Source organism: Schistocerca nitens, chromosome 2 (genome assembly GCF_023898315.1).
Source record: "Schistocerca nitens isolate TAMUIC-IGC-003100 chromosome 2, iqSchNite1.1, whole genome shotgun sequence".
Classification (NCBI taxonomy): domain Eukaryota; kingdom Metazoa; phylum Arthropoda; class Insecta; order Orthoptera; family Acrididae; genus Schistocerca; species Schistocerca nitens.
This window is the reverse complement of record NC_064615.1, coordinates 247,929,979-247,956,991: the sequence shown is the minus strand read 5'-3', so window position 1 is coordinate 247,956,991 and position 27,013 is coordinate 247,929,979. Positions and strand designations below refer to the sequence as shown.

The window sequence follows — 27,013 nt, the reverse complement described above, 5'->3', positions numbered from 1 at the left end:
CAGGGATTTTCTCTGCCTCGTGATGACTGGGTGTTGTGTGATGTCCTTAGGTTAGTTAGGTTTAAGTAGTTCTAAGTTGTAGGGGACTGATGACCATAGATGTTAAGTCCCATAGTGCTCAGAGCCATTTGAACCATTTGTGTGTGTGTGTGTGTGTGTGTACAGATACTTATACTGCTGCAAACTCTGTCCATTTTCTGATGTGTGTATAGAATCCTGTGTGGCCTGTTCTCTCAGGCGCTGTTCGTTTGGGCTGCTGAGATCATTCATGGCGTCGAGTGTGGTTCAGTTGTGGGGTACAGACTAACGCGAGCAGCCACAATGACGGAAAAAGAATCGCAGCATCAAGAAGGAAATGTGCGATATAAACGAAATTCGGTAGGCGTGTTTCTACATCTAAAAGATGATGTCTATTCATATTTAGCGCCAGTCGCATAAAAGTGGCGCTAATAGCGTCGCTGTGAGGAAGCAAATGAGGTTTTCTTTAAATACACGCTGTAACAGTAGTAAGCGTTAGTTAGCTTTGAGAATGGATGCGGTGAATAGACGTTATTCAAGAATGTCTTTAAGGCGACAAAACCGCCATTGTCAACACCTCACTGAGTTTGAACGAGGTTGTGTGATAGGGCTACGACAACCGTGATGTTCCTTCTGACATACTGCAGAAATACTTGTCAGATAAGTACCACTTTATATCGTTGCTGCCGTCGGTGGTCACGAGAATGTACGGTGGCAAGAAAGCCGGGCTCTGGACGGCCACGTACATTACCGAGATGGAAGACCATCGGGTTCGGCATATGACTCGTGCTTTGCACTACACCCGCAGCATCAATTTGAGCAGCAGTTGCCTACCATCGGTTGATAATGTGCTGGGGCGCCAAGGACGCTTGCCATCTTCTACGTCCTCACGGCCATGTTCGAAACGCTAATACCATTTGTAAAACCTTATTTCACTCGTTGGAAGAGATTTTGGGATAGCAACCAGTCGTCGTAAACTTTATTCCACGGTATTTCGACTGGACACCTGCCAGTCACCTACAGGTAAGCCATCGAAGACTGACGAAGACGTCCTCCGCTCCACCTCATATAATACACTGAGAATATTGCCGCGCATGCGTCAGAGTCATGGTCACAGAAGGACCGCACCGCCTGGCGAAAGCGCACTCGCTGATGGAACTGCAAAGATGAACAGCCTTCGGCAGTTGCCATGGGGTCCTACTGTCACCGTGACTCTGGCGCATGCACTGCAAAAAAACACTCAACGTGCTACATAAGGCGAAGCGGAGAACGTCCTAATCAGTCTTCGATGACTCACCTGAAGATGACTGTCAGGTGTCCAGCCGAAACATCGTGGAGTCGAGTTTACGACGACCGGCTGCAATCCTGAAATCTCTTTGAACATTTAATTCAACTGGTAAATTTTAAATTTCACTCATTTTAATCGTAGCAAGCCCACCAAAATCAATATTTGACGTTTCTAAAACTCTGATGCACTTTATTCCGTCCTCCCATACAAAATTCAATACCAATCACATGTTTTTTTTCTCTTTTTTACCTTCCATATCTCCCCCTTGTGCCATAGAAGTTATTTCCTGAAGTCTTAACACAAGTCCTATCATTCAGTCCCTTCTTTTTGTCAGTGTTTACCATATGTTCTATTCCTCGCCGATTCTGCAAGAACCTCCTCATTCCTTATCATGTCAGTCCACCTAATGTTCTACATTATTCTGTAGCATCACATTTAAAACTCTTCGATTTTCTTCCGTTCCAGCTTACCCACTGTCCATGATTCACTACTACACGATGCTGTGCTCCAAACGTATGTTCCCAGAAATTTCTTCCCCAAATTAATTCCTGTGTTTGATACTGGTAGACTTCTCTTGGCCAGGAATACCTCTTTGCCACGCTAGTCTGCTTTTTATGTGTCCTTTCTTTGCCCATCGTGGCTCCTTTTGCTTCCAAGATAGCAGAATTCCTTGACTTCGTCTGTTTCGTGATCATCAATTTTGTGCTAAGTTTTTCGCTATTCTCAGTCTGCTACTTCTCGTTATCTTTGACTTTTTCCATACTCTGTATTCATCAGACATGCCATTCAACAGATGCTTAATCCTTCTTTACTTTCCCCCCAAAATTTAATCACACTCCTGATTCTTTCTTTTGTTTCTGCTATTGCCGTTTCGATGTAGAGATTGAGCAGTAAGAGTTGAAGACTGCATACCTGTCTTACATCCTTTTTAATCCCTGCACTCCGCTCTTGATCTTCCAATCTTAATGTTCCTTCTTCGTTCTTCTACATTTAATACATTACATATTTTTCCCTGAAGTTTATTCGTATTTTTCTCAGAATTTCGAGCATCTTGCACCATTTTACACCGTCGAACGCGTTTTGTAGGTCGTCAGTTCCTATGAGCGTGTCTTGATTTTTTTCCATTCTTGCTTCCATTATCAAACAGAAAGTTATTGCGGCCTTTCTGACGACCTTATCTTTTCTAAAGACAAAGTGCTCATCAACTAAGAGATCTTCAATTTATTTTCCTTTCTTCTTTGTATTATTCTTCTCAGCTGCCTGAGTGCATGGGCTGTTAAGCTGATTGTTCGGTAGTTCTAGCACTTGTCTGCCTTGCTATCTTTGAAATTGTGTGACGATATTTTTCCGAAAGTCTGGTGGTACGTCGCTACTCTCATAAATAGCTCACACCATCCTGAATAGTCGAATGTCTTACCACTACTACCCCCCCCCCCTCCCCCCATAAATGATTTTAGAAATCCCGACGGAATATTATACATCCCTTCTGCTTTATCTGATCTTATGTTTTCCAGAGCGCTTTTAAATTTTGGTTCAAATACTGTATCCCCTATGTGTTTCGTATTGGGTCCAATTCCTTTTTCGATCACACCATCTGATAAGCCCCCCCCCCCCCCCCCAGAGGACTTCAATAGACACTCGCCAACTATTCGACTTCTCCTCTGCATTTAACAGTAGAATTCCCATCGCACTCCTAATGTTGCCACCCTTGATTTTAATTTCACCGAAGATTGTTTTGATTTTTCTGTGCTGAGTCAGTCTTCCCAACGATTATTTCTTTTTCTATTTCTTCACATCTTTCCTGCAGCCATTTCGCCTTTGTTATCCTGCACTTCCTGTATATTTCAATCCTAAGAGAATTATACAACTGTATAACCTGCCTTTCTCTGGACATTTTTGCACTTACTTCTTTCGTCGTCAAGTGAAATAAGTCTTAAATTCCCAAGTTTTCTTTGCTGTTACCTTCTCTGTACCTACGTTTGTCTGGCCAATATCTGCGATTGCCCTTTTTGGAGATTTCCACTCATATTCAACTGAATTGCGTATTCCGGTATTTCTTATCACAAGGTCCATGTCATTTGAGAACTTCAAGTGCGTCTCATCATTCATCTGTACTTCATAATACCATTTCCTTCCGCACTGATTCATCTTTTAAACTTGAGTCTACTAAATCGTGTTAGAAGTTTATATCTGCACCAGAGTATGGGTTACAATCCAATATCTGATTTCTGAATCTCTGTCTGACCATGGTGTAATTCAACTGCAATCTTCCCACGTCTCTGGGTCTCTTCCAAGTATATGTCCTCCTCTTGTGTTTCTTGCATGGAGTATTCGCTATTACCATCTGAAATTTATTGGAGAACTCATTTAGTCTTTCTCCTCTCTTATTCTGACTGCCGGGCCTATACACTCCCCTAACTCCTTTTTTTATTCGCTTGCCCTACAGCTGCATTCCAATCTCGCATTTATTAAATTTTCACCTCCTTTTACAAATTGAATTACCCATTCAGTATCCTCATATACTTTTTCTACCTCTTCATCTTCTGCTTGCGATGTTGGGACGTATGAGTATACTTGAATTATTGTTGTGGGCGTTGGTTTACTGTCGAATCTGATGAGAAAAACTCTATCGCTGAAATGTTCACAGTAGCTCACTCTCTGCCCTACCATCCTATTCATAATGAATCCTACTCCTGTTATAACACTTTCTGTTGCTTTTGATATGATCCTATATTCGACTGACCAGAAATCCTTATTTTCCTTCAATTTCATTTCAGTGAACTCACTACATTCAGATTTAGCCTTCGCATTTCCGTTTTCAGATTTTCTTGCTTTCCTACTACATTCAAACTTATGGCTTTCCATACTCCAACTTATAAAATATCATTTCATTGCTTATTATGTCTTTTTCTCATGGTCACCTTGCAATCCCATTCCGAAGATTCAAGTGGGGAACTGATCTGGAATCTTTTGCCAACGAAGATATCATCACGAGACTTTTTCAGTGGCAGACGAAATATCCAGCGGATACATATTATGTGTATGTACTGCAGTGGTTTACATTGCCTTCTGCATCCTCATGCCATTGATAATTGCTGATTATTCCGCTTTTTATGGACATTTTACTATGTTGTCTCAAGGGCATGTGATGAGGATTAGGTGGCACTCGAACAAAAAAGAGCAGTGAGACGAACAACATATAGTAAGCAACAGTTTGATATCAATTAACTCTATTAAATGCAGCATCCAGATACACAGCAGGCCACAATACAAGCAAAGTATTCAACAAAGCAACTCAGTTTCAATAACTTCAGGTGGAGATCACAGAAGTACAAATAACGACGACTGATTAGCAGGCCATTTTAACCGTGAGTGGCCGATCCCATGACTGAACCAAGAACCGCCTGCGAGATGGGCGGTCTGTGCCTTTTCAAACCTTCTGACTGGGGCACTGCAGTCCCTGCCTGCGGAGCCTCTTCCCCCTGGAGAACGCTGATTGGCGGTAACTCTCGTGGCTGGGGCTGCCAACCTCTGTGAGTGACCTGGTTGGTAGTGGAGTCCATAGCACCATACATTTTTGCCACCCCCAAACTGAAGAAAGTACCCTGAACCTCCGCCTTCCTTGACAACGCCATTGGGATAACGACAATGGCTTCCTGTACCGGAAGTCGAGGGAACAGCCTAAATATCCGATATGGCTGACACTGTACAGGTACTTTTCAGACATGTTTACCAACATAACAACGAAAAAGTTTTGGGAACCACATTGATACAACACACGAAATTACAAAATTCCCGTCACTTTCTGAACACGCCTCGCAAATCTCCTTCATGGTGGTGCGATTGCAACAAGCAGAAATGCTCTTGAATATATAAGATGGTACAGCAGAATGTCGGTTACGTGTGCAGCGGCGTGAAGAGCGGCCGCCGGCGCTGGTCGCGGTATCTGGTGCGCGCCAGGTGCTGGGGGTAGGCGCGGTCGGCGAGCACGGCCACGTCTGCCCGAGCGACCATGCGCTCCACGCATGCGCGTAGCGAGCTGCAGTTGATGGAGACGGGCGGGCCGGCCGTCCCCACCACCCTGGAGTACACCAGCGCCACTGCCGGCAGCGTAGCCAAAGACAGCCCAGACTGCGCCAGCTCCTCCTCTGTCGACACCACGCCCTCGAAGCCCTGCGTACGTGCAACCAAAAACCTTGAGCAAAACCCAGATATTATCTGGGTAAGGAGAAAAAAACCAGTGTGCTTGTACAGGAACGGGAGAGATATCACAATTTTGGTATTATTGTATTGGTACACGGTGGGAAATAACACCAGTGAAGTACCAACCTGATTTTTGAAATAGTTTTGTTTGTACAGCATTTGAAAGTAGCCGTGCTGTTAGTGAACCTCACATATATGCTGCCACTCCAACGAGACATTATATTAAGAGATTTCATGCAGAATACATTGGTCAATGAGCAGTAACCACTTTTCCTCCAAAGCATTGGGCGAGTTCATTTGAGGCCAACATCATTTTCCAGTTTTCAGCTGGTCGGCGACATGTCGTTATGACAGAATCAATGCGCACGCCCTGCAGTCTATCTCAAACAATTTTACAGAAACTGTTCAGTAAAAAAAAAACATTTTTCCATAACTTATATACACTGAAGTGCCAAAGAAACTGGTAAAGGCAAAATCGTACTTTTTGTGCTGCATCAGAAATATTGTATTTGAAGATATGTTGTGAGTAGGTTTAATTAGCTACATTCAGTCAGTCTATTTACCTTCTTAGTTAGCACTTATTATTCTGCTGTTAGTTTTATGACATTGAATATTTAGGCCTAACTTCTAAAATGACAGCTGTTGTTAGATGTTAAAAATGTACCATGGGATACATATTTTAGAACTTTGGGCACTAATTGGGCACCGAGCGAGGTGGCGCAGTGGTTAGCACACTGGACTCACATTCGGGAGGACGACGGTTCAATCCCGCGTCCAGCCATCCTGATTTAGGTTTTCCGTGATTTCCCTAAATCGCTCCAGGCAAATGCCAGGATGGTTCCTTTGAAAGAGCACGGCCGACTTCCTTCCCTAATCCGATGAGACCAATGACCTCGCTGTTTGATCTCTTCTCCCAAAGAACCCAAATGGTTCAAATGGCTCTGAGCACTATGGGACTCAACTGCTGAGGTCATTAGTCCCCTAGAACTTAGAACTAGTTAAACCTAACTAACCTAAGGACATCACACACATCCATGCCCGAGGCAGGATTCGAACCTGCGACCGTAGCGGTCTCGCGGTTCCAGACTGCAGCGCCAGAACCGCGCGGCCACTTCGGCCGGCTCCAAAGAACCCAACCCAACTAATTTGGCGAATACATATGTGGAAATGAACTCATGTTTTCTTTTACACCACAGACATTTTTTGCAATGTATTAACCTCAACAAGCAATGTAAACATCGCAATTAATCCCAATGATGCCGTATTTTGCAGAAATTTTAGAATTTTTTTCAATATCTTAGATGTGTAAAAATAATTAATTTACAATTCTGTTGTGTTTTTTAACTGTGTAGCAGTGTATTGGCAACAGAACAAAATCGTGATACAAAGAACGAACTTCCATGTTTTCCAATATAGCCATCTACTGGTGGCGCTATGCACTTGTTCTATATAGTGCGGCAATAGGAGCAAGTAGGATGTGAAAGTGGACGTTTCTTTATTTATGTTTCCTGAGCTTGTGGGATAGTATTTAATGTAAAAAGCAAATATTGGTTTTTAATTATTTCTGGTTTTCCATGGCAAATGATTTGCAGCTTAAAATCAAAGTTACGAATGTGACTGGTGAGTCAGCCCTTAAGCGAATTTTGGAATACAGTAATGCAAACATAGTTCCAGAATGGCTGGTGCTCAAAGTGGAGGGTGCTTCAAGCAAAATTTGCAGAACTCCAGGGCGGGCAGCAGGACCTTCCGCTCCCTACCCCTAACTCCCCCCCTCTTTGATTGTGGCATGTGGCAAGATGTTGTGATTCTTTGAATGATCTTGGAGCTACAGAAGTTCTAATGCTGCTGTTAGTGAAATATGATATGCACAGCTGTCTCAGTTGTAACATGACACCACAGACAAGAAAGTGCTGATGCCAGCACGTTTTTGGCTCGCTCTCTCCTTGCCCTACAACTAGCAGCAATCCCTCTTGGGTCTGAAAATTTTTATCATTGATAGGATGTGCCACTCATTTTCGGTCCATGTCACATAGGTTATTTCTGTGACCACTCCCCTTGTGCCACGTTACAAAGCTGATCCAGGAAGTAAGTACCATCTCCAGTGCATCTGACCGAACGATGGCCATGCATGCACAATTATGTCCTTCAACACGAAGAACAGCTAGCCTAGCCATTTTCTTTCATTACATTAATGTCTGAAGTCATTGTTCATCAGTAATCATATTTAAAATGATTTGTCGGTCTGCCAGCCCCAAAATAGAAGCCGTTATCAAGTTTTTAAATACAGAAAGTGTTCGACCTTGTCATATAAATGAAACTTAATGAAGAGAACGTGATGAGTGGGAAAATGGGTTAGGATGTTTTAAGAAGGAATGGAAAATGTCCATGATGAGGAGTGCAGTGGATCCCCATGACTAGTCACCAAAGAGTTTTTTTGCGCAGCATCAACAAATAATTTCGTTCCAGTAGCTGAGTAACAATTCCTGATTTTAGGAAACTGATTTGCAAACTCCGAATGACATCATCTGTAGTATGTGAAAATATGTGCCATATCAGGACTCAAACCTGGAACCGCCGCTTCTTGCAAGTGGTCACCAAAACCACTCTGGATATCTGTGAGTGCTTCCTGGATCACCCCAATTCTCTATATTCTCACACATTATGTGATTACTGCAGCAGGGTGAAAGAATTTTGCTATCATCGTTTCCAAAGAATTTTGCTAGCATCGTTTCCAGCCCATCAAGACATGTAATACATATTTTAGTTTAAAATGGTTGTGTTTTACAGCATGTTGTGGATTGGCAGGAGCCAACCCACGGAGTTTGGAGGAAGCCGAAAGGCACGCGTTTAAGCTACGCAGGCTGGCGTGAGGTCTGGAACAGGACAAGGAATTTAGACTACAGAAAAAAGGTGGTACTTGGTGGAATACTTTACTTTAATCCATTAATGTTGAACGTAGCTCTTGTCTGTACATTATTTACAATATCAATAGTAACTGAATAATGGCGCCTTGCTAGGTCGTAGCAAATGACGTAGCTGAAGGCTATGCTAACTATCGTCTCGGCAAATGAGAGCGTATTTTGTCAGTGAACCATCGCTAGCAAAGTCGGTTGTACAACTGGGGACGAGTGCTAGGAAGTCTCTCTAAACCTGCCGTGTGGCGGCGCTCGGTCTGCAATCACTGATAGTGGCGACACGCGGGTCCGACGTATACTAACGGACCGCGGCCGATTTAAAGGCTACCACCTAGCAAGTGTGGTGTCTGGCGGTGACACCACACAGTATACAGTTATGTAGTTCCTTTCAGACATGCATGCAAACATTGTAAGACATCGACACTGTAAAATCCAATGTGTATGGGGTGATTATACTTTAAGTGCAAGTACCCACAGCAGTCTAGTGTAGGCTGTATTTATCGTATGACAGCGAAACTTGGTGGATATTCTGATGTGTTAATAGGGAACCGATAATCGCTGGGAAAAACTTAGTTCCAATTTTGGCCGCCAGGTGCAAATCTGGCATTGTGAATGCAAGAAGACACATATAAATGTTTCCACATGTAATATATTAGAAAAAGAATGGTCAGAAAAGAACAAACAAATGCGAAAGGTAAAATTTTGTTTTTTGTTTCACTACACTTACGCAGTTTCTTCAGTATGGGCGCTGGATACGTTGACAAGATGCTGTACAGTTCCAGATTTGCACCTGGTGGCCAAAACCGGAACTAATTTTTTTCAATGTAAATCGTTTCCTGATTAACACATTAGCATATCTACCAAATTTCGCTGCCATTGTATAATTACAGCCCACGATGCACCTCGCGAGTAGCTGCACTTTATTACCACATGGTATTTTTGATTTGCAAAACACATCACGATCTTTATTAGACGAAATTGTGACTGATGGTTTGCACTACAAAAAATTATGAGACAATGGGTACCAAAAACACTAACAGACGCTCAAAAACAGAAACACATGGAAGCCAGCCATGGAGCGTTTTCGTCATGTGATAGAAGGAAATATTTTTTGAAAAGGATTTTCACAGGCGATGAGATAAGGATTTGTTGCAAGACACCTGAAACGAAACGACAGTCACTAGAATTGCGGCATACTGGTAGCCTGAAAACCTAGAACGCAAAGCCACCTCTTTCTTCAATAAAAATCACGTACAGCTTGTTTTAGGACTGTCAAAGAATTTTGCTGGTGGACTGGATGGAATGACTTACAACAATGAACGCTATAGCTTACTATGATACATCAAAGAAGTTAACATACGCGATGAAGAACAAAAAGCTTGGGCTACTGAATGCGGACTTGAGGTACTGTGTTCGTGAATGACAACGCGTGACCACGTACCACACGTTTAACGACAACGCTGCTTGATTAATTTCGCTGGGAACAATTCTGTCGCCTTCTTACAGTCCGGACCTAGCGTCATCCGGCTTCCATTCATTTTCTCATTTCAAGAAAGTTTTACCGGCCAGCACTTTGCAAGTGATGATAAGATCAGACGGCCGAATTCTACAAAGCGGGTAGGTTGGACTTAAGGCCTGGCCAGACAGAACGCGGCCTGGCCGTCCGGCCTGTGGCCTTGAACCGCAGCGGGCAGGCCGCACTGTTGAATCGCTCGTTATTGTATGGTGGCTGTCACACAGAGTGCGGCTCTGACGCACCGGCACGCGGCCTGCCGCACCGGCCGCCGCCGGGTTGTCACAGATCACAGATTCGCCGCAAGCCGGAGCGGCTGCTTGCCTCCGTTGGCGCACTCAACCGCTCTGTGGTCACACTGGAAGCAGCGGCGTGAGGCGGTTTTTGTCTCGCAGCTCGTTGGGCATGCATCGTGGACACAGGAAGACTTATAGAGGAGGTGAGACAATACAACTTTTTGAACGATACACGCGATCCTGATTTGGAGGTAGAATAATTTTGCCCTCGATATACTCTTGATAGAAAGCTGAATTCTCAGAAATAGTGTTGTCACTGTGACGTCCATAATTTCCAATATCAACTACTGTAAACTCGTAGTATGGATCAACGATCGCCAGGAGAACCAGCGAAAAGAATTGTTTGTAACAGAAGAACTGGGATCCACTATCCTTCGGGCATTTTAACCTGATATGCTTTCCGTCTATGCTTCCAAGGCAGTTCAGAAACCCCCAAAGTTCTAGAAATCCTTTTCAGATTTCTTCCACATCTCTGTTGTAGGAGTGGGTAAATACTTGGGTTGTAGAACAGTCCATATTGCCTGGCACACTTGTTTCACAATTTCTGAGACTGTTGAACGTCCTAACCGAAAAGAAAAAGGTAAGGTCTGGTGACTGTTGCCTGTAGTCAAGTATCTTATGCTGATAGAACGAATAGATGAGTTAACGATCAAAGATATGTTTCCAGAATGAGATTTTCACTCTGCAGCGGAGTGTGCGCTGACATGAAACTTCCTGGCAGATTAAAACTGTGTGTCCGACCGAGATTCGAACACGGTCCCGAGTTCGAGTCTCGGTCGGGCACACAGTTTTAATCTGCCAGGAAGTTTCAAAGATATGTTTGTTTAAATTCAGTGACAATGTTATGAATACAATGAAACAAAACAATCTATTAAGTAGAAAGTTCTCTCTATCGGGACATACGGAACTAGATGTAACTATCGTTTGCTGTATTCGTAAACACTGCAGATAAATTTATCACTCCACTCGTAACTACGTTGTGGGATAGCATTTTCTTCCGCCGAATCTTTCATATCATACAGCAAAACTGAAATGGAATAAATTATAAGACTTCTGTTTGAAGCACAAAAAAATGGTTCAAATGGCTCTGAGCACTATGGGACTCAACTGCTGAGGTCATTAGTCCCCTAGAACTTAGAACTAGTTAAACCTAACTAACCTAAGGATATCACAAACATCCATGCCCGAGGCAGGATTCGAACCTGCGACCGTAGCGGTTTTGCGGTTCCAGACTGCAGCGCCTTTAACCGCACGGCCACTTCGGCCGGCGTTTGAAGCACAAAAAGGCAAAAAATGGTAAAACTTACCGCAAACAAATGGCTAGTCTGTGCCCTGTATCAACTGGCTTTCTCCAGTTCGTTGTGCACTTCTCGGTGCTACCTTTTTATCAGGCGATGCAGTTCCTCGAAACATTCTCGCGACATACGAAAATATTTGAAGAATCTATCTTCGTCAGACTCTAGATCAATACACAGATGATAGTTTTCTCCTAAGCTTTCTCTCTTGCTATTAATGTCGTGCACCCAACACCTCCTCTTCTTGGTGCAATTTCGTATGGCTAGTGCGAGCTACTCATTTCTGCACTTAAAAAAAAATAATAATAACTCGCACAAAGATAACGTATCCCACGTGAAGCTTCCAAATCGTCTAACGCCAAGACAATTGCGCTACGCACGCAAGCTTAATAAGGGGGTTCGGCCCTTTCCATAGTGTTAACAGCTGACGCATAAAGAGTCGCTGCGGCCGGCCGTTGCCTGTGTGGCGTCCCTGGCCGCTGACTGGCCCGGCCTCCCGCTGCGCCGTCCGTCTCAGCGGCAGGCCGGATTCTGTCTGGCCAGGCCTTTAGTGCCTTAATTCATATGGTGAATGTGTATAAAAGTAGTTTAAGTTGTGTAGGTTTCCTATAGTAAAATACAAAAAAAAAATGGCTAATGTTTTGTCACATCTAAAAGGTAATTAGTTTCTGGATCAGTTTTGTAAATGGCTGCGTGTGGTACACCATCTAATGAAGACACGTCCGACAGTCCGTCGTGATACAGTAAAAAATCAGGCAGATTCATTCACTGTGGGAATACAACACACGAACACAGCGCCTCCTTTCCTCCGTTCTGCCATATCTGCACATTGACCCAACGTAATGCACTGATTCCGTACAACCATCTGGCACATACACATAATATTACTGTCAAGACTTATGTCAGGTGGTTCACATGACCGTCGGGTACCAGTTCTGCACCATTCAGAGCGCTTTAAAGCAAATGACGTGCTGTTGTAAGGAGATGACTGACACTTTGTCCAATGAGCTTAGATAAACTGAACTACAGTGCAGCCATAAAATTACTTCTTCGGGCTGATTTCAGTAACAGAAGTTCGATAAAAGTTGGTTAGCATTTATAGAGAATTTGTAGCATCGATATTAACAGTTAAACAAAGCAACCTTGCATGTTGTTAAGTCAGGGGCTCCAAATCAGTATTAGGATGGTTCCTTTGAAAAGTAAATGGACTACTTGCGTCTCTGTTCTCATACAATTTGAGTTTGTGCCTTGTTTTCGACGACATCCTTGTCGATGGAACGTTTCGCTCTAGGCACCCTTCCTCCTGCCTTGCTTTCACCGTTCTTGTGTCATCATAAGACTTCACTCACAAGGGAAAGCTTCAGTCCGACATGTCGAAACATGCCCTGACATTTTTATGCAGGAAGAATATGTTGTATCTCGGGTGGTCGCAATAGCAACTCGTGGACAAGGAAGCAGGAGACACACCAGGATAGCTGAGCACACTGCAGAATGTCAATAGACACTGCTATAACTGAATAATCAAGTACATTTACCTGTCTTTTGAGAAGCAGTCATGTAGAAGATAACGAGCATTTCCACTTTCTGAATAAAATATTTTGTCAACTCAACAATAAACTATGTTTTAGCTGCGCTGGTTCTCGCAGACCTAACTACCTACGACGCAGCCATTGTCAGAAGCCCACAAGAAAGACAAGCCATAGTGCGTACATCACAGCACGTGACACTGCAGGTCTTATGAGTGCCAGCAGCCGTCTCTGGTGGGGAGTGAGTAACTATTTTTTTTTCTTTATTGTATTTCAATGCCCCATCTGGGGCAGGCTGGCAGGAGCATATGCGCTGCTCTTCAGCTGAAAGACATTAATCATACAATAGAAGATATTTAAAATAACATAAAGGAGAAAATATGACGTACATAGATATAAAAAGGGGGAAACATCTGGGAAGAGAACAGACAAAAAGGGGGGCGACTGTAAAATGGAGACAAAACTGTAAAAAATTTGCGCACACAAATCAAAACCACACAGTGGACCATAAAAGTATCGATGTAGCACGTAAAAATCACTGACAATAACACTATGTACAAGTCCAGCACACAATTAAAATCACAGCTCTTTACCCACAGGAGAACAGTGAGTAACTATTTTTTTTTTTTGTTCTTTTCCTTTATTGATTTTCGATTCCCCCCAAAGGGAACAGTGTGGCAGCAGCTTAGTACGCCGCTCTTCAGCCTACAGAATTGTTAAATCATAAGAAGGAGATAATAAACAATAAAAGTAGGCGATAAAACGGTGACTTAAATTGTAAAACGGCGGAAAAATGTGGAAAGTTAAAACGTAAGACAAAAGGATTAGCGATGCTAATAAAATGCACAGGAAGCAGACAGGTAAAATAGTAGACAGACAATTAAAAAACACGGCAACAGTCTGATTTCTATTTCCAAAAGATATAAAAATCACACCCAGCGACAGTATGAATTCCGTTCGCAACACTTCGGAAAAGACACACAACACATAACACTCGAGGGAAACACTGCACTAAAATTCGGCACGAAGATGACACACCACAGCCAAGGGCAGATGGGAGGGGGTGGGGGACCTGGACAGATGAGGGAAAAAAAGGGGGAGGAGAGGAAAAACGAAGTGGGGGTGGGGGAATTGACAGAGGGAGAGGACTCAGAAGGGGGGAGCAGGGCAGACGCGAGAGAGAGTGGGGAAAGGCAGAGGGGGGGGACTGCAAAAGTACTCGGATGGAGAAGGGAGGCAGAGAGAGGGTAGGTGGGGAAAAAACAGGATAGAAGTTGGGGGGAGGGAGGGAGGGAGCCCAGGAAAAAGACGTAGGAAGGGAGGGGGAGGTGAGGATCAAAGTTGATAGGGGGTAAACGGAGGGAGGGAGGGCATCATCTGGGAGGGGGAATCGACGGAAGCCACCTTGAGAAAGGAGATGAAGGATGCAGAGATGGAGGGTAGGGGGGACACAACAGGGAAGGTGCGGCAGAGGGCGGGGGTTGGAGAGGAGAGGAGCAACCATAGAAAGGAGGGGGTCAAGTGTGTGGAACGTGTAGAGGATGTGGATGTGTTCGAGGAATAGGAGCAGATGGGGGAAAGGAATCAGGTCATAGAGGATCTGCATGGGGGACTGACTAACTATTTCAGACTAATAATCCTTACTGCTTGTATGAATGCAAGTAAGCTCTCGATAGCACACGAGAAATTCCAGACCTTTACTGCGTACCTTTTCAATTACATATTGATTTCCAGTGTGCCCAGCACGGAGTCGAGCGTTCGCGAAGTGTGGTGGACAAGCCTACTAGTGTGACTTCAAGAGTTCATTGCAGGGCCTGTATATATCGTTGGCCCCACTGCTGCTGCCATCCCTTGGAGCTGAGCTTTATGCCAGCGCCAGAGATGGCTCTGGTGTCGTGTAATCTTTCTGGAGAGGGTAGGTGTGTCGCCTGATTAGCGTATACCGCTACGCTGACGCCCTCCCTCAGGGTACAGATACTGACATTCGCGCTGGCAGGTTTTTGACGGCCAGCGCACGAATGGTGTCTATGGCGCCACAGAACACAACGAAAGAAAGAGCCTTTCATATTTTAGGTGCTAAGACGACTGCAAGTACAGAAAAAATGTTGAAAATTGCTAAATTCGTTGCTCGCTTTTCAGCTGGAAAAAAGTGCATCTCTAACGTAGCTGTAGCAGACACTGCATGCACAAAATGGTGCATTGGTAAACATAACACTACTTAGCGCGATTGTAATTTGTAAAGCGAATTTCAATTTCCGTTGACAATTTCTCCGAAACAATTTTCGGCAGTTACTGTTCACTTAAATTTGCAACTCATTTAATACCCGCAACAATTACCAGTTGCTGTTATGATAGCATATGTGTTAACAATGGAGGTAAAACTGAATTAACATTCATAGTGTTTAAACTTCAGTTTTAAGCAGTTTGCAAACCCGCTTTGCTTCCTAAAATCTGATCGTGAAATGTGTAAATGGAAGAAAGGCTTACGCGAAGTAATAAATATGCACAAAATTGAATTCGCAAAACTGTGAAAGAAAAACTGTCTGAAAGATTTACTGTACAGGGTGGCCACAAAGTCCCCTTGCTCATTATTAATAGACAATATAAGCCACTGAAATTAAATAAATATCACGCACAACAGTTCTTTATTTTATTTTTATTTTACACGTTTAGTTCCGCAGAACCAAATAGAGGAACAGATCTGCAAGGTCAAAGAACGTATCAGTACATGAAATTACACCATAAAAGTGATAACAGATAAAATAAAATATTTATGAATCCGAAAACAGACAAGCCATAAGTTTATGCAAAAGCAATCAACAATATAACACAGGAATCAGCTAATCTGTCAAGGAACTTCTCGACAGAATAAAAGGAGTGACCCATAAGGAAAGTCTCCAGTTTCGATTTGAAAACCCGTCTATTACTGCTAAAATTTTGAATTGTTGTGATGGCTTATTGAAAATGGATGCAGCAGTATACCGCACGCCTTTCTGCACAAGAGTCAAGGAAATACGATCCGAATGCAGAATGGATTTCTGCCTACTATTAAATGAGTGGAAGCTGTTAATTCTTAGGAATACGCTGATGTTGTTAACAAGAAACGATTATAAAGAATATGTAGAGACAGAGGCCAATCTCAGAATATACAGACTAATGATCAGGGGTCGATAAAAGGTTCGCGTACTTACACCATTATTGCCCGAACTGCCTGTTTCCAAGCCAAAAATATCTTTTGAGAATGGGAAGAGTTATCCCTAAATATAATTCCATATGTCATACGTGAATGAAAATAAACAAAGTAGACTACTTTTCGTGTAGAATCATCTACACTATTTTCTACAGGCCATGAACTTATGTCTTGAACTATACTGTTTGAAACAGTGCCCATATTTCACACAACATCCTTTACTACTAAGCTAGTGTTATCAGCAAACAGAGATAGTTTAGAATCACCCATAATACTAGAGGGTATTCCATGTACTTAAGTAACAGGAGTGGCCCCAGCACTGATTGTGCCCCACTCAGACCCCACATCACAGCCATTATCAACACTGTTTATTTTAAAATGACCTTTTGTTATTTGGTGTTAAAGTAACATGTGAACCAATTCTGAGCTACTCCTCGTATTCCTCAATGGTCCAACTTCTGGAGCAATATTTTGTGATCAACACAATCGAATGCCTTAGTTAACTCCAAAAAAAGATGCCTAGCGTTCGAAACCTTTTGTTTAACACATCCAGTACCTCACAGAGAAAAGAGAATATAGCGTTTTCATTTGTTAAACCACTTCTGAAACCGAACTGTACGTTTGATAGCAAATCATGTGATATAAAATGACCAATTATCCTTACATACACAGCCTCTTCAATAAGTTTAGAAAACACTGATGGCACAGAAATAGGTATAAAATTGTCTATATTATCCCTTTCTCCCTTTTTATAAAGCGGCTTTACTACTGTGTACTTTAACCGACCACGAAAATGACCAGTCTCCAAGGAAAAAATTGCAATTATGGGTAAGTACAGGGCTAACATGTGCAGCACAGCACTTTAATATCCTGCTAGGTACTCCAATCATATCCATGAGAGTCCTTTGTCTTCAGTGATTTAATTATTGACTCTGTCTCCCCCTTGTCAGTATCACAGAGGAATATTTCAGACATCAGTCTCGGAAAGGCATTTTCCAAGAGTTATATGATTCCCTGTAGGAACTAAGTTTGTATTTATTTCAGTAACAATGCTTAGGAAGTGATTATTAAGTACAGTACGTATATCTGACTTATCGGTAACAGAAACATTTTTACTACGAACTGACTACATCGTAGACCTTGAGCTGCTGACCAGACATTTCTTTCACGACAGACCACATGGTTTGAATTTTATCCTGTGAATTAGCTATTCTATTTGCGTACCACATACTCTTTGCCTTCCTCATTACATTTTTAAGCACCTTACAATACTGCTTGTAATGGGCTACTGTAGCTAAATTGTAACTATTTATAACATTCTAACGTAATTCCCACTTTGTGCTATACGATATCCTTATCCCGGTAGTCAGCCGCCCACCCAAGCTGCCGTTTACTGCAGATATGAACCATGTGAAGCTGCCCGTGAGAGGCAATGCACTGTTACCAATGGAGATCTACGAGACTGGGCCCTCCAAATTGCAATTGAGATGAATACTGCTGATTTCAAGTCTTCCTCGACCTGGTTAAGCATATTCAAGAAATCATACAGTATAGGAAGTTCGCAAAATAACGAAGTTTACTTCAAGTAAAAGTGTAGAGTATATACCGTTAATTCATAGCTAATGTGAAGACGAAGCTTGCTGTTACCCTCACACCTGCTGTGTCTAACGCCGATCAGTCATGTTTCATGAAAAGACTGTGAGCAAACCGCTCTTTATCATTTTGAGGAGAAAAAGGCAGTCTGTTATGCAATCGATTAATAGTATGACACATTTATATTCAACAATGACAGTTATAAGTATGAGTGAATTACTGTTTCCGCAGCTTATAAAAGTCTTTAGGGACTTCAAGGCGTATTAGGAGAAAAAAAAGAAAAGTAGTGTTCAGTGGCATTAATCTTATAATAGACCTATCAAAATTTGGAAGAATGGGAGACAATAACTAACGTTTCATTCGAAATGGTTTCTAACCAGTTAGAGAAATAAATTCGTTGCTTTTGTTGGACTCTTGGCCTGGACATATCGTTACCTATCTCTCACGAGGACGACGAAAAGTCTGTTGATGTAATTCAGATTCCATATGGAATAACCAACTGATAAAGTGTTTCTTCGATTGTGGAGAGTAGGAAAATATAATGTCTGACAGCTCCATGTCATTTTAGGTTTAGCAGGAGAATAGTGTTCTTATATTTCAGTTATTTGTGCATTATTAGTTTGTATCGGCATATTTTACGAATCAGTTTAAGTACAAGCTTGGTACGCAGCACAATAAGCAAAGCAACGGTCAGGATCATTTCTTACTCTGCTGCAATTTAGTCTAACTAAAGCTAATAATTACTGTGATGTGGCTGAAAGCACTGATTTTTCTTTCGTCAGATGTACCTGGCTTAAGGAAAATGTTTCTTTTCGTCATTCAAATGATACTTCGCTTTATTGTGACGATTATGGAAAATAAACAAGGGACTGTTTCACTGTTACTAAAATTTACATTATTCGAAAATTACCACAAGAATTGTCCACCCCGGTAGCTGAGTGGTCAGCGCGACAGAATGTAAATCCTGAGGGCCCGGGTTCGATTCCCGTCTGGGTCGGAGATTTTCTCCGTTCAGGGACTGGGTGCTGTGTTGTCCTAATCATCATCATTTCATCCCCATCGACGCGTCAAATCGAAAGACTTGCGCCCGGCGAACGGTCTACCCCACGGGAGGCCCTAGTCACACGACATATACATTTACAACAAGAATTGTGCTACTGGAATTGTTATAAATTGATATATGTATAAGAAAGATTACAGTTTAATAAATTAAAGTTATAACTGATGGAAGTCGTCTGCAATGTAATAACAAAGGCTGCCTTGATTTATTGGTTAGCACTTGGATGGGTGACTGTCTGGGTCTGCAGAGTGCTGTTGACAAGTCCTTGTGAGGCCAGTTGAGGAGCTACTTGACTCAGAAGTAGCTACTTCGGTCACGAAAGCTGACAATGGCGGGGTGAGTGGTGTACTGACCACACGCCCCCCTCCCCATGTCGGCTGGGGATGACACGGTCTGGCGGCACCGTTGGGCCTTTCGAGGCATGTGCAGAAGGATTTAGTTTAGTTTTAGTTATCTTTGTAAGAATTACATGTGCAATAGTTCAGCTGTCGACACGAATTGCCTCTTATTCAAAACATTAATGATAGGCGAAATTTTTTGTATGGCTTAGGTGCTCCAAATACGGTTGTGTCGCTCCAGAAATTAGCACTACGCGGCGCTAACGGTATCTTGTTACGGCTGATGGAGCGCTAGGCATGATGGACTGTACAAACCGCTGTCATAAGGTGTTCTTCGTGCGACAAAAAACAAAAAACAAAAATATTAGAGTGGACTTCGACAAGTCAGATTCGACTACTCCCTTGTCAGCCGCATTTATCTGTAGAACCACGCCGGCGACAGTGCGACTCCTTGTGGACGCTGTCTGCGAGCGCACGGTGATACCAGGAGCCGGCAAGAGGCGGCGCGTGACACAACCTGGACGGAAAAGTGGAAGGCGGGGCGGAGCACCGAAGGAGCAACGGCACAAGGAACCTGGAGGCACCGCCGGATGCGTGGTGCTTGGGGTGGATAGATCTGACGGCATGTCTGAGTAGCCGTTCAGTTGGGAGCCATAGAACAGTGTGCTACGCGAACTATCGCAGTACGGCACATCCAGGGCTGTTTGCCATAAAGCTGTCTATCCTGCCTCTTCCTGGAAGACACAATTTGAGTGTGTTGAGCAGTGCTTTCCTAAAATTTTGCGGCAAGTGTTTGTTAATTATCTGTGTGCTCATAGAGCAGAGCTAGTTTTTTGTCCATGTGTTTCCAGGCAGTGCTATGGTGACTACTGGTAATTACCAAATGTAGAAGTATGAAACCAGAATTTGGTTGCAATAATTACACGTCTGTTGTTTGAAACTGATAAACAATATTTTATTCAAAATAATCTCCTTTGATTTTTATACATTTCTCCCACCTCTCCGGCAGGCTATGAGTGCCACATCAAAAACATTGTTCTTCTTTTGAAGCGAACCAACCAGCGAGCCATTTTCGTACGAATTATAGCGTTGTTCAGCGAGAGCGCGTCCCAATGATGCAAACAGATGATAATCGGATGGAACCAAGTCCGGAGAATAAGCCGCATGCCCTAATATTTCCCAACTGAACGTCTCGATAGTTTCCCTGACCCGTTCTACTGTGTGTGTATTTTGGGGGGCTATCATGGAGCAATATGAAATTGTTGCCTTTTTCCAAATTCCAGTCGTTTTTCACGTAATGCTCGGTTTAAAGCAATCATTTGCTGTTGGTAGCGATCAGTCTTAACGGTTTCACCAGGTTCTAGCAGCTCAAAATAGATGACACTCTTCTGATCCCACCAAACACAGAGCATTGTCTTCTTTCCAAAGCACTTTGATCTTGCGGTGGATGTCGATAGTTTGCCTGGATTCACCCACGTTTTACGAAGCTTAGGATTCTCAAAATATATCCATTTTTCATCTTCTGTCACTATTCGTTGGAGAAACGACTTCCTTTGGTATCTGGGAGCAGCATTTCGCAACTGGTCTTTCGATTTGCTTGCTGTCTTTCATTCAGTTCATGCGGAATCCATATTTCCCACTTTATGCACCTTTCTCATAGCTTTCAACCGAAGAGAAACGGCTTTCTGCGTCACATTCCTTCATCCAATAAGGCCTGTAAATCGCTGTCTTCGAAGTTTTTCGGTGGTTTCCCGCGCTAGTCGTTTCTCAAGTCAAAATCACCTCTTTGGAATTTGTTTAACCACTCGAAACACTGTGTTTTCCCAAGAGCATGTTCACCGAAAGCTTCGACAAGTATTCGATGCGATTCTGCAGAAGTTTTCTTCAAATGATAACAGAAAACCAATGCTGTCCGCAAATCGTAGTTGTTAGGCACAAAAATTGACAGTTTACGGGTTTGAAACAGACACCGATGTGTACTACACAGTGGGTTACAATGTGTTGACATTCGTCGCAGCCGTTACAGGAAGCAGATGGCACTGCAGACGCGGTCTCACAAGCCCTACACTGACGGCTAGCACCATCTACATTCTACGGGGATATTCCGGTCTCATAATTCTACACCTGGTAAATACTTACTAAGTCTTGTTATGCATAAGGTGAGACATAGTACTGAGTGTTGTACCTGCTGCCAGGTCATGTGAGCATGATAATTAAAACAAACCCTTATTTTCTGCTGCAGTGTTCGTGTCTCGATCTCGTTCCCTCTTGCAATGATTGTATTTGAAGCTTTGGTTCTTCTCATTAGTATTGTTGTTATAAATCCGCTCTGAGTACAAGACGTAAAGTCTTTTGAGAATTTGTGGAAGCATTTGATCACTTCGGGGTATTTTCAAAGTGTTTCAGTACTGCTAATATCTGATAATATTGTCGGTAAATTATACATGGTCCAGTAACATTACTGGGACGGATCGCCTTTGTTAGACGTCAACGTGCAATAGCCATTCGCAGAGAGCGGGTGACAGCGCAAGCTGTGGAGGGTATATGAAGGGTGTTGGGGGGACACGAAAAACAATGCAGTCAGTGCCGTAATGTGGAATGAAGCAATTTATCTTACGTCCTAAAGGGCATAATCATTTGCTTTCGGGCCAAGGGTGCAAGCATATCTGAAACGGTTAAATTTGTAAACTATTCGCGTCCCACCGTGGTTAATGTACGCCGTGCATGGTAAAATGGCGCTATCACTGACCCCGGATGGGCTGCAGTGTTAGATGGTGGGTGGAAAACCACTTTCACCCGAAATCAGGAAGTGGAACAGAACACGCTGGCAAAAGTTTTATCTTTACTGCCTTTTGTGGGCAGCATTTCGTTGCAGATGGCAGGAATCCTCCGTAAATTTCAGTTGAAAGTGGTTTTCCGTCCGCCATCTAAGATCTCAGACATTCTGGGGTCAGTGAAGGACGATTTGCTACTGCAGAAGGCCGCAATTTACCAAATATCTTGCCAACGTGGTATGGGTTACACAGGTCAGATCACACGCTCCGAATTAGAAAATTCTCATTCTAGGATTATGTTAACTTGACCTACAAGTATGGAAGAAGGCAACTGTCCACTGTTGAAGAGGAGCGACTACTTTCAAGCTGTGAACGTCGCAGCAGGAGTGCACACCACAGACTAAAAGCCAGACAGTGGTTACAAAACCACTGACAGACCTTACAGGGAGTCACATGATGGAAATGGTAATGAACGGCATCCAACAGTGAATTCGAACCCAAAAGACCTAGTTAGTCAGATCTACCCACGTCAAAGTTAATACGGGTACTCCCAGATTCTCAGCTTGTGTGGAGTTTATGGGTGAAATTTGGTACTGAACTCTCATGCATAGTGTTGGACTCAGGTGACCTCGCCCAATTATAAGGGGACTTCTCCATAGTGTAGGAGCAATCCTGAACTAATCCTATGTGTGGTTTGGAGTAAGGCACACCAAGAGCGTATCACTGGAAACACCGAGGCTGTCGTCGTCCAGGATCTTTCATTCAGACGTTACAGCCCTAATTCATAGTTATCTGCCACCGTAAAGAGTATTTGGCATTCTACTTCCTAACGTCCATCTAATAGCCCGACGATAAGCCCTTAGTGTCCCTTACTTCGTGGGCTTACTCTGATAACATATGATGGAGAGTCCAAAACGAGAAGGATCGCCACGCTAGGTACTGAAACTAATTTATACTCAGTCCAGTCATATTAATGTGAGGACCAGTGAAAACTCTGAATAACCATATTTTGCAGCGTGCACTGCTGCGAGAAGTGCAGGAAGAGAGTCAGTGAGATTCTGGAAGGTACCGACAAGGATGTGGAGCCATGCTAACTGCAGTGCTGTGCTAGGTTTCTCAGTTGGTGACCCATGGTGCTTACTGCCCGATCGAGGTGATCTCATAGGTTCTCGATTAGGTTTATATCCACGGAGTTTGATGGCCAGGGAAGTAGAGTAAACTCATCTTGGAGCCCTTTGAACCTCGTACGTACACTATGAGCTGCGTGACGTGTTGCTTTGACCTGTTGGTAGATGCCATCGTGCCGAGGAAAAACAAATTGCGTGTAGGAGTGGACTTGGCCGCAAAGGATAGATGCAAGCCTGTGTTGATCCATTTCGCTTCCCAGAATGACGAGATCAACCAGGGAATGCCACTAAAACATTCCCCAGACCATAATGCTCCCTCCTCCGTCCTGGATCCTTCCGAGGATTGTTGCAAGTTGTTTGCTTTCAGAAGTTTCACGCCGTCCATGCCATAGTCGTCTGTCGGATGGAGCATAAAATGTGATTCATTTGGAATGGCCAAATGTCGCCACTCAATGGACGTCCAGTTGCGGTATTAAGGTGTAAATTCCAGCCTTCGTAGCCAATGAACAGCAATCAGCATGAGTGAATGAGGCACCTGCTGTGGAGGCCCATACGCAGCAATGTTCGCTGAATGGTCATTGAGGAGACAATGTTGGTAGCCACTTGGTTCATCTGGATGGTCAGCTGCCTAACGGTTGCACATCTATTCGCCCATACACATCTCCGCAGCAATCATTCACACCTGTCATCTATGGCCCATGGTGCATCACTGTTGCTTCAGTGCCGGTTTTGGGTAGCGCCATTTTGCCATGCAGGATATACTTTGACCACAGTGACATGCAAACAGTTTACAGACTTAACCATTTTGGAAATGCTTGCACCGCTGGCCTTAAAGCCAATGATCATATCCTTTTGGACGTCAGATAATTCACTCAGTTTCCACATTACAATAAGACTGCACTGTTTTCCGGGTCCCCCATTCGCTTTATGTATCCTCCACTGTTAGTGCAGCCATCTGCTTCTCTTATAGATTATTACATGCTGATGTCAAACGTAGACGTTAGTCACAATAATGTGGTTGGACCGTGTGTAAGGTGTGGCCAGATGGAAAGGACACTACAGTTATAAGTAAAGAAATTTTAATAGCAATGTTACAACCCTAGTTCATGTGGATCAGCAGAACCATACATAATTGCCATTGGCACTGGAACATTGGGTCCAGGGTGTAGGAAGGGAGTGGATGGCTTCAGTGCTGAAATTCCTGCGTTACTTATGGACCCAATTTACCATCGTGTGCTGCACTTCCCTGTCACAGGCGAGCTCCTGAACTTCCAGAGATTGTTTTAAGGGCCAAAGATATGCAAGTCAGATAGGGACATATTGGGTCTGTAAGGAAGATGTTCCAGGAACTCACATTGAAATTTTTGAGGTATCTCGAGGGTCTTCTTCGATGTGGCCTTTCATTGTCCTGGACAAGCCTATCTCATTCGCGAGATTTTCCTTCTGCTTGTTCATGATGCCCTGTTTGAACCGCAACAACATGTTGCAATACTGCTCAGCATTAACTGTTACACCCCATGGTAGCCATTCGATAAGTAGAGAGGTCCTTCTTCATCGAAAAAGAAACTGAGCAACACAGTCTTTGGGGCACAGGAAGGTTTTTTTGACTAGGGGAGCTAGGTTGCCACCAATACATGCTCATCTGCTTGGAGGCGAGGTCGAAATGGTGACAACACTTTTCATCACAAGCTACAATCTGAGCAATGAAATTCGTTCCTTGCTTCAGTTATCTCAACATACAGATCATGAAAACGGGCATAATCACTGATTTCTGATTCTCTGAAAGATGCTCGGGCCCCCACTAAGCACGAAAGTTGCTGTAACGAAACTTCTCGTTGATTATGTGCTGCACAGTTCCTTTGCTTATCAACAGTTCGACACCAATGCCACGTTTGATGATCTGACGTTTCGTATGTATGAGTTCCTCCACAGCAGAAATCGTGACACTGGGGGTGAGAAAGTGTGCCTGTTCAGGGCATGGCCTGCCTTCGATGTTTACACCTACTGACCTCATGATGCTGACACCATCGGAATATTGTTTAGCATGCAACACACTCCTACCCATTCATCTCTTTTGTCCTGCGATAAATTTGTGAACCATGCTCTCCTTCGCCATGAAAAAATTGGATAACTTCTCTTTGTACTGATTGGGAGGAGTCCATCATGCGACGAACTGTGGAAACAACACTCCTAAAATGAAGAAGCGATTAACTTCACTTGTATAAATGGGAATACCACCACGCCATTTCTCAGGAACCACATTCACTAACTGACATTACGTATAACGCCACTACACCAAAGGTCTCTTTTTCAGTTGGGCATACCTTATAGAAAAGGAAGGCCTCTCACAGGTCACGTACCGGATGTACAAGTGAGCTGATGAGCCCTGACTGATAGATGCTGTTGACTTGGTAGCTATAGAGGACCCAGGCGAGGAAGACGAGGCGCATGACGAGGTTGGTCGGCTTGCGGGGCACAGAGAAGCCGAGCAGCACGAGCAGTGCACTCAGCAATGAGCCGCAAGGGCTGCGGAAAGTGGACAGGTCCCTCATCCTCCAGCGCCGCCGCCACGCCAGCAGCCACAACGACAGTGACGCCAGCAGGTAACTGCCTGCCACCGAGGACCATACGCTGCATGGCAGCACCACCACCACCGTCTTCCAGCCCGGCTCCCTGCAACACAACACCGTGTTCACTGTGCCAGCAGCCACAGCGACCGTGATGCCAGCAGGGAGCTGCTCGTCACTGAGGGCCAAACGCTGCGTGGCACCACCAGCACCATCATCTTCCAGCAAGGCTCCCTGCAACGTGACACCATGATCACTTACCACTTACCACTGTGCTAATGCCGCTACCATAGTAGCAGCCAGAGTGCCAGAGGTGCCAGCATGTATTTTTTATTTTTTATTTTATTTATTTATTGTTCCGTGGGACCAAATTAAGGAGAAGTCTCCATGGTCATGAACGAGTCAGTACATGAAATTATAACACGATAGTAGAAACAGATAAAATGAAATATAAGTAAGATATTCACGCGACAATTCGTAAGTTTAAATAAAGGAAATCAACAATGTAACACTGGAATTTGCTTAATTTTTCAGCTCTTCCAGGAGCTCCTCGACAGAATAGAAGGATTGAGCCATGAGGAAACTTTTCAGTTTAGATTTAAAAGTGTTTGTGCTACTGCTGAGATTTTTGAGTTCTTGTGGTAGCTTATTGAAAATGGATGCAGCAGAATACTGCACTCCTTTCTGCATAAGAGTCAAAGAAGTGCATTCCATATGCAGATTTGATTTCTGCCTAGAATTAACCGAGTGAAAGCCGCTAACTCTTGGGAATAAGCTAATATCGCTAACAACAAACGACATTAAAGATAATATATACTGTGAGGGCAATGTCAGAATTCCCAGACTATTGAATAGGGGTCGACAAGAGGTTCTCGAACTTACACCACACATAGCTCGAACAGTCCGTTTTTGAGCCGAAAATACCCTTTTTGAATCAGAAGAATTACCCCAAAAAATAATACCATATGACATAAGCGTATGAAAATATGCTAAGTAGACTACTTTTCGTGTTGAATTGTCACTTATTTCAGATACTGTTCTAATGGTAAATAAATCAGCATTTAGTTTCTGAAAATGATCCTGAACAAGGGCTTTCCACAACAGCTTACTATCTATCCGAACGCCTAGGAACTTGAACTGTTCCGTCTCGCTTATAATGTGCCCATTATGTCTGATCAAAATATCGGTTCTTGTTGAATTGTGAGTTAGAAACTGTGAAAACTGAGTCTTACTGTGATTTAGCATCAAATTATTTTCCACAGCCACGAACTTATTTCATGAACTACATTATTTGATACTGTTTCAATATT

General features: G+C 43.4%; 1 protein-coding gene across 1 annotated transcript in view; it reads right to left on the bottom strand.

The window, feature by feature from the left end:
- Positions 1-27,013, bottom strand: part of LOC126234953 (glutamate receptor 2) — a 129,958-nt gene that overhangs the window by 25,819 nt on the left and 77,126 nt on the right. The window contains exons 4-5 of the mRNA XM_049943692.1: positions 25,497-25,809; positions 5,208-5,479 (exon numbers count right to left, since the gene is read on the bottom strand). Coding sequence (XP_049799649.1) covers positions 5,208-5,479; positions 25,497-25,809 — 585 coding nt within the window. The remainder of the gene's footprint in view (positions 1-5,207; positions 5,480-25,496; positions 25,810-27,013) is intronic.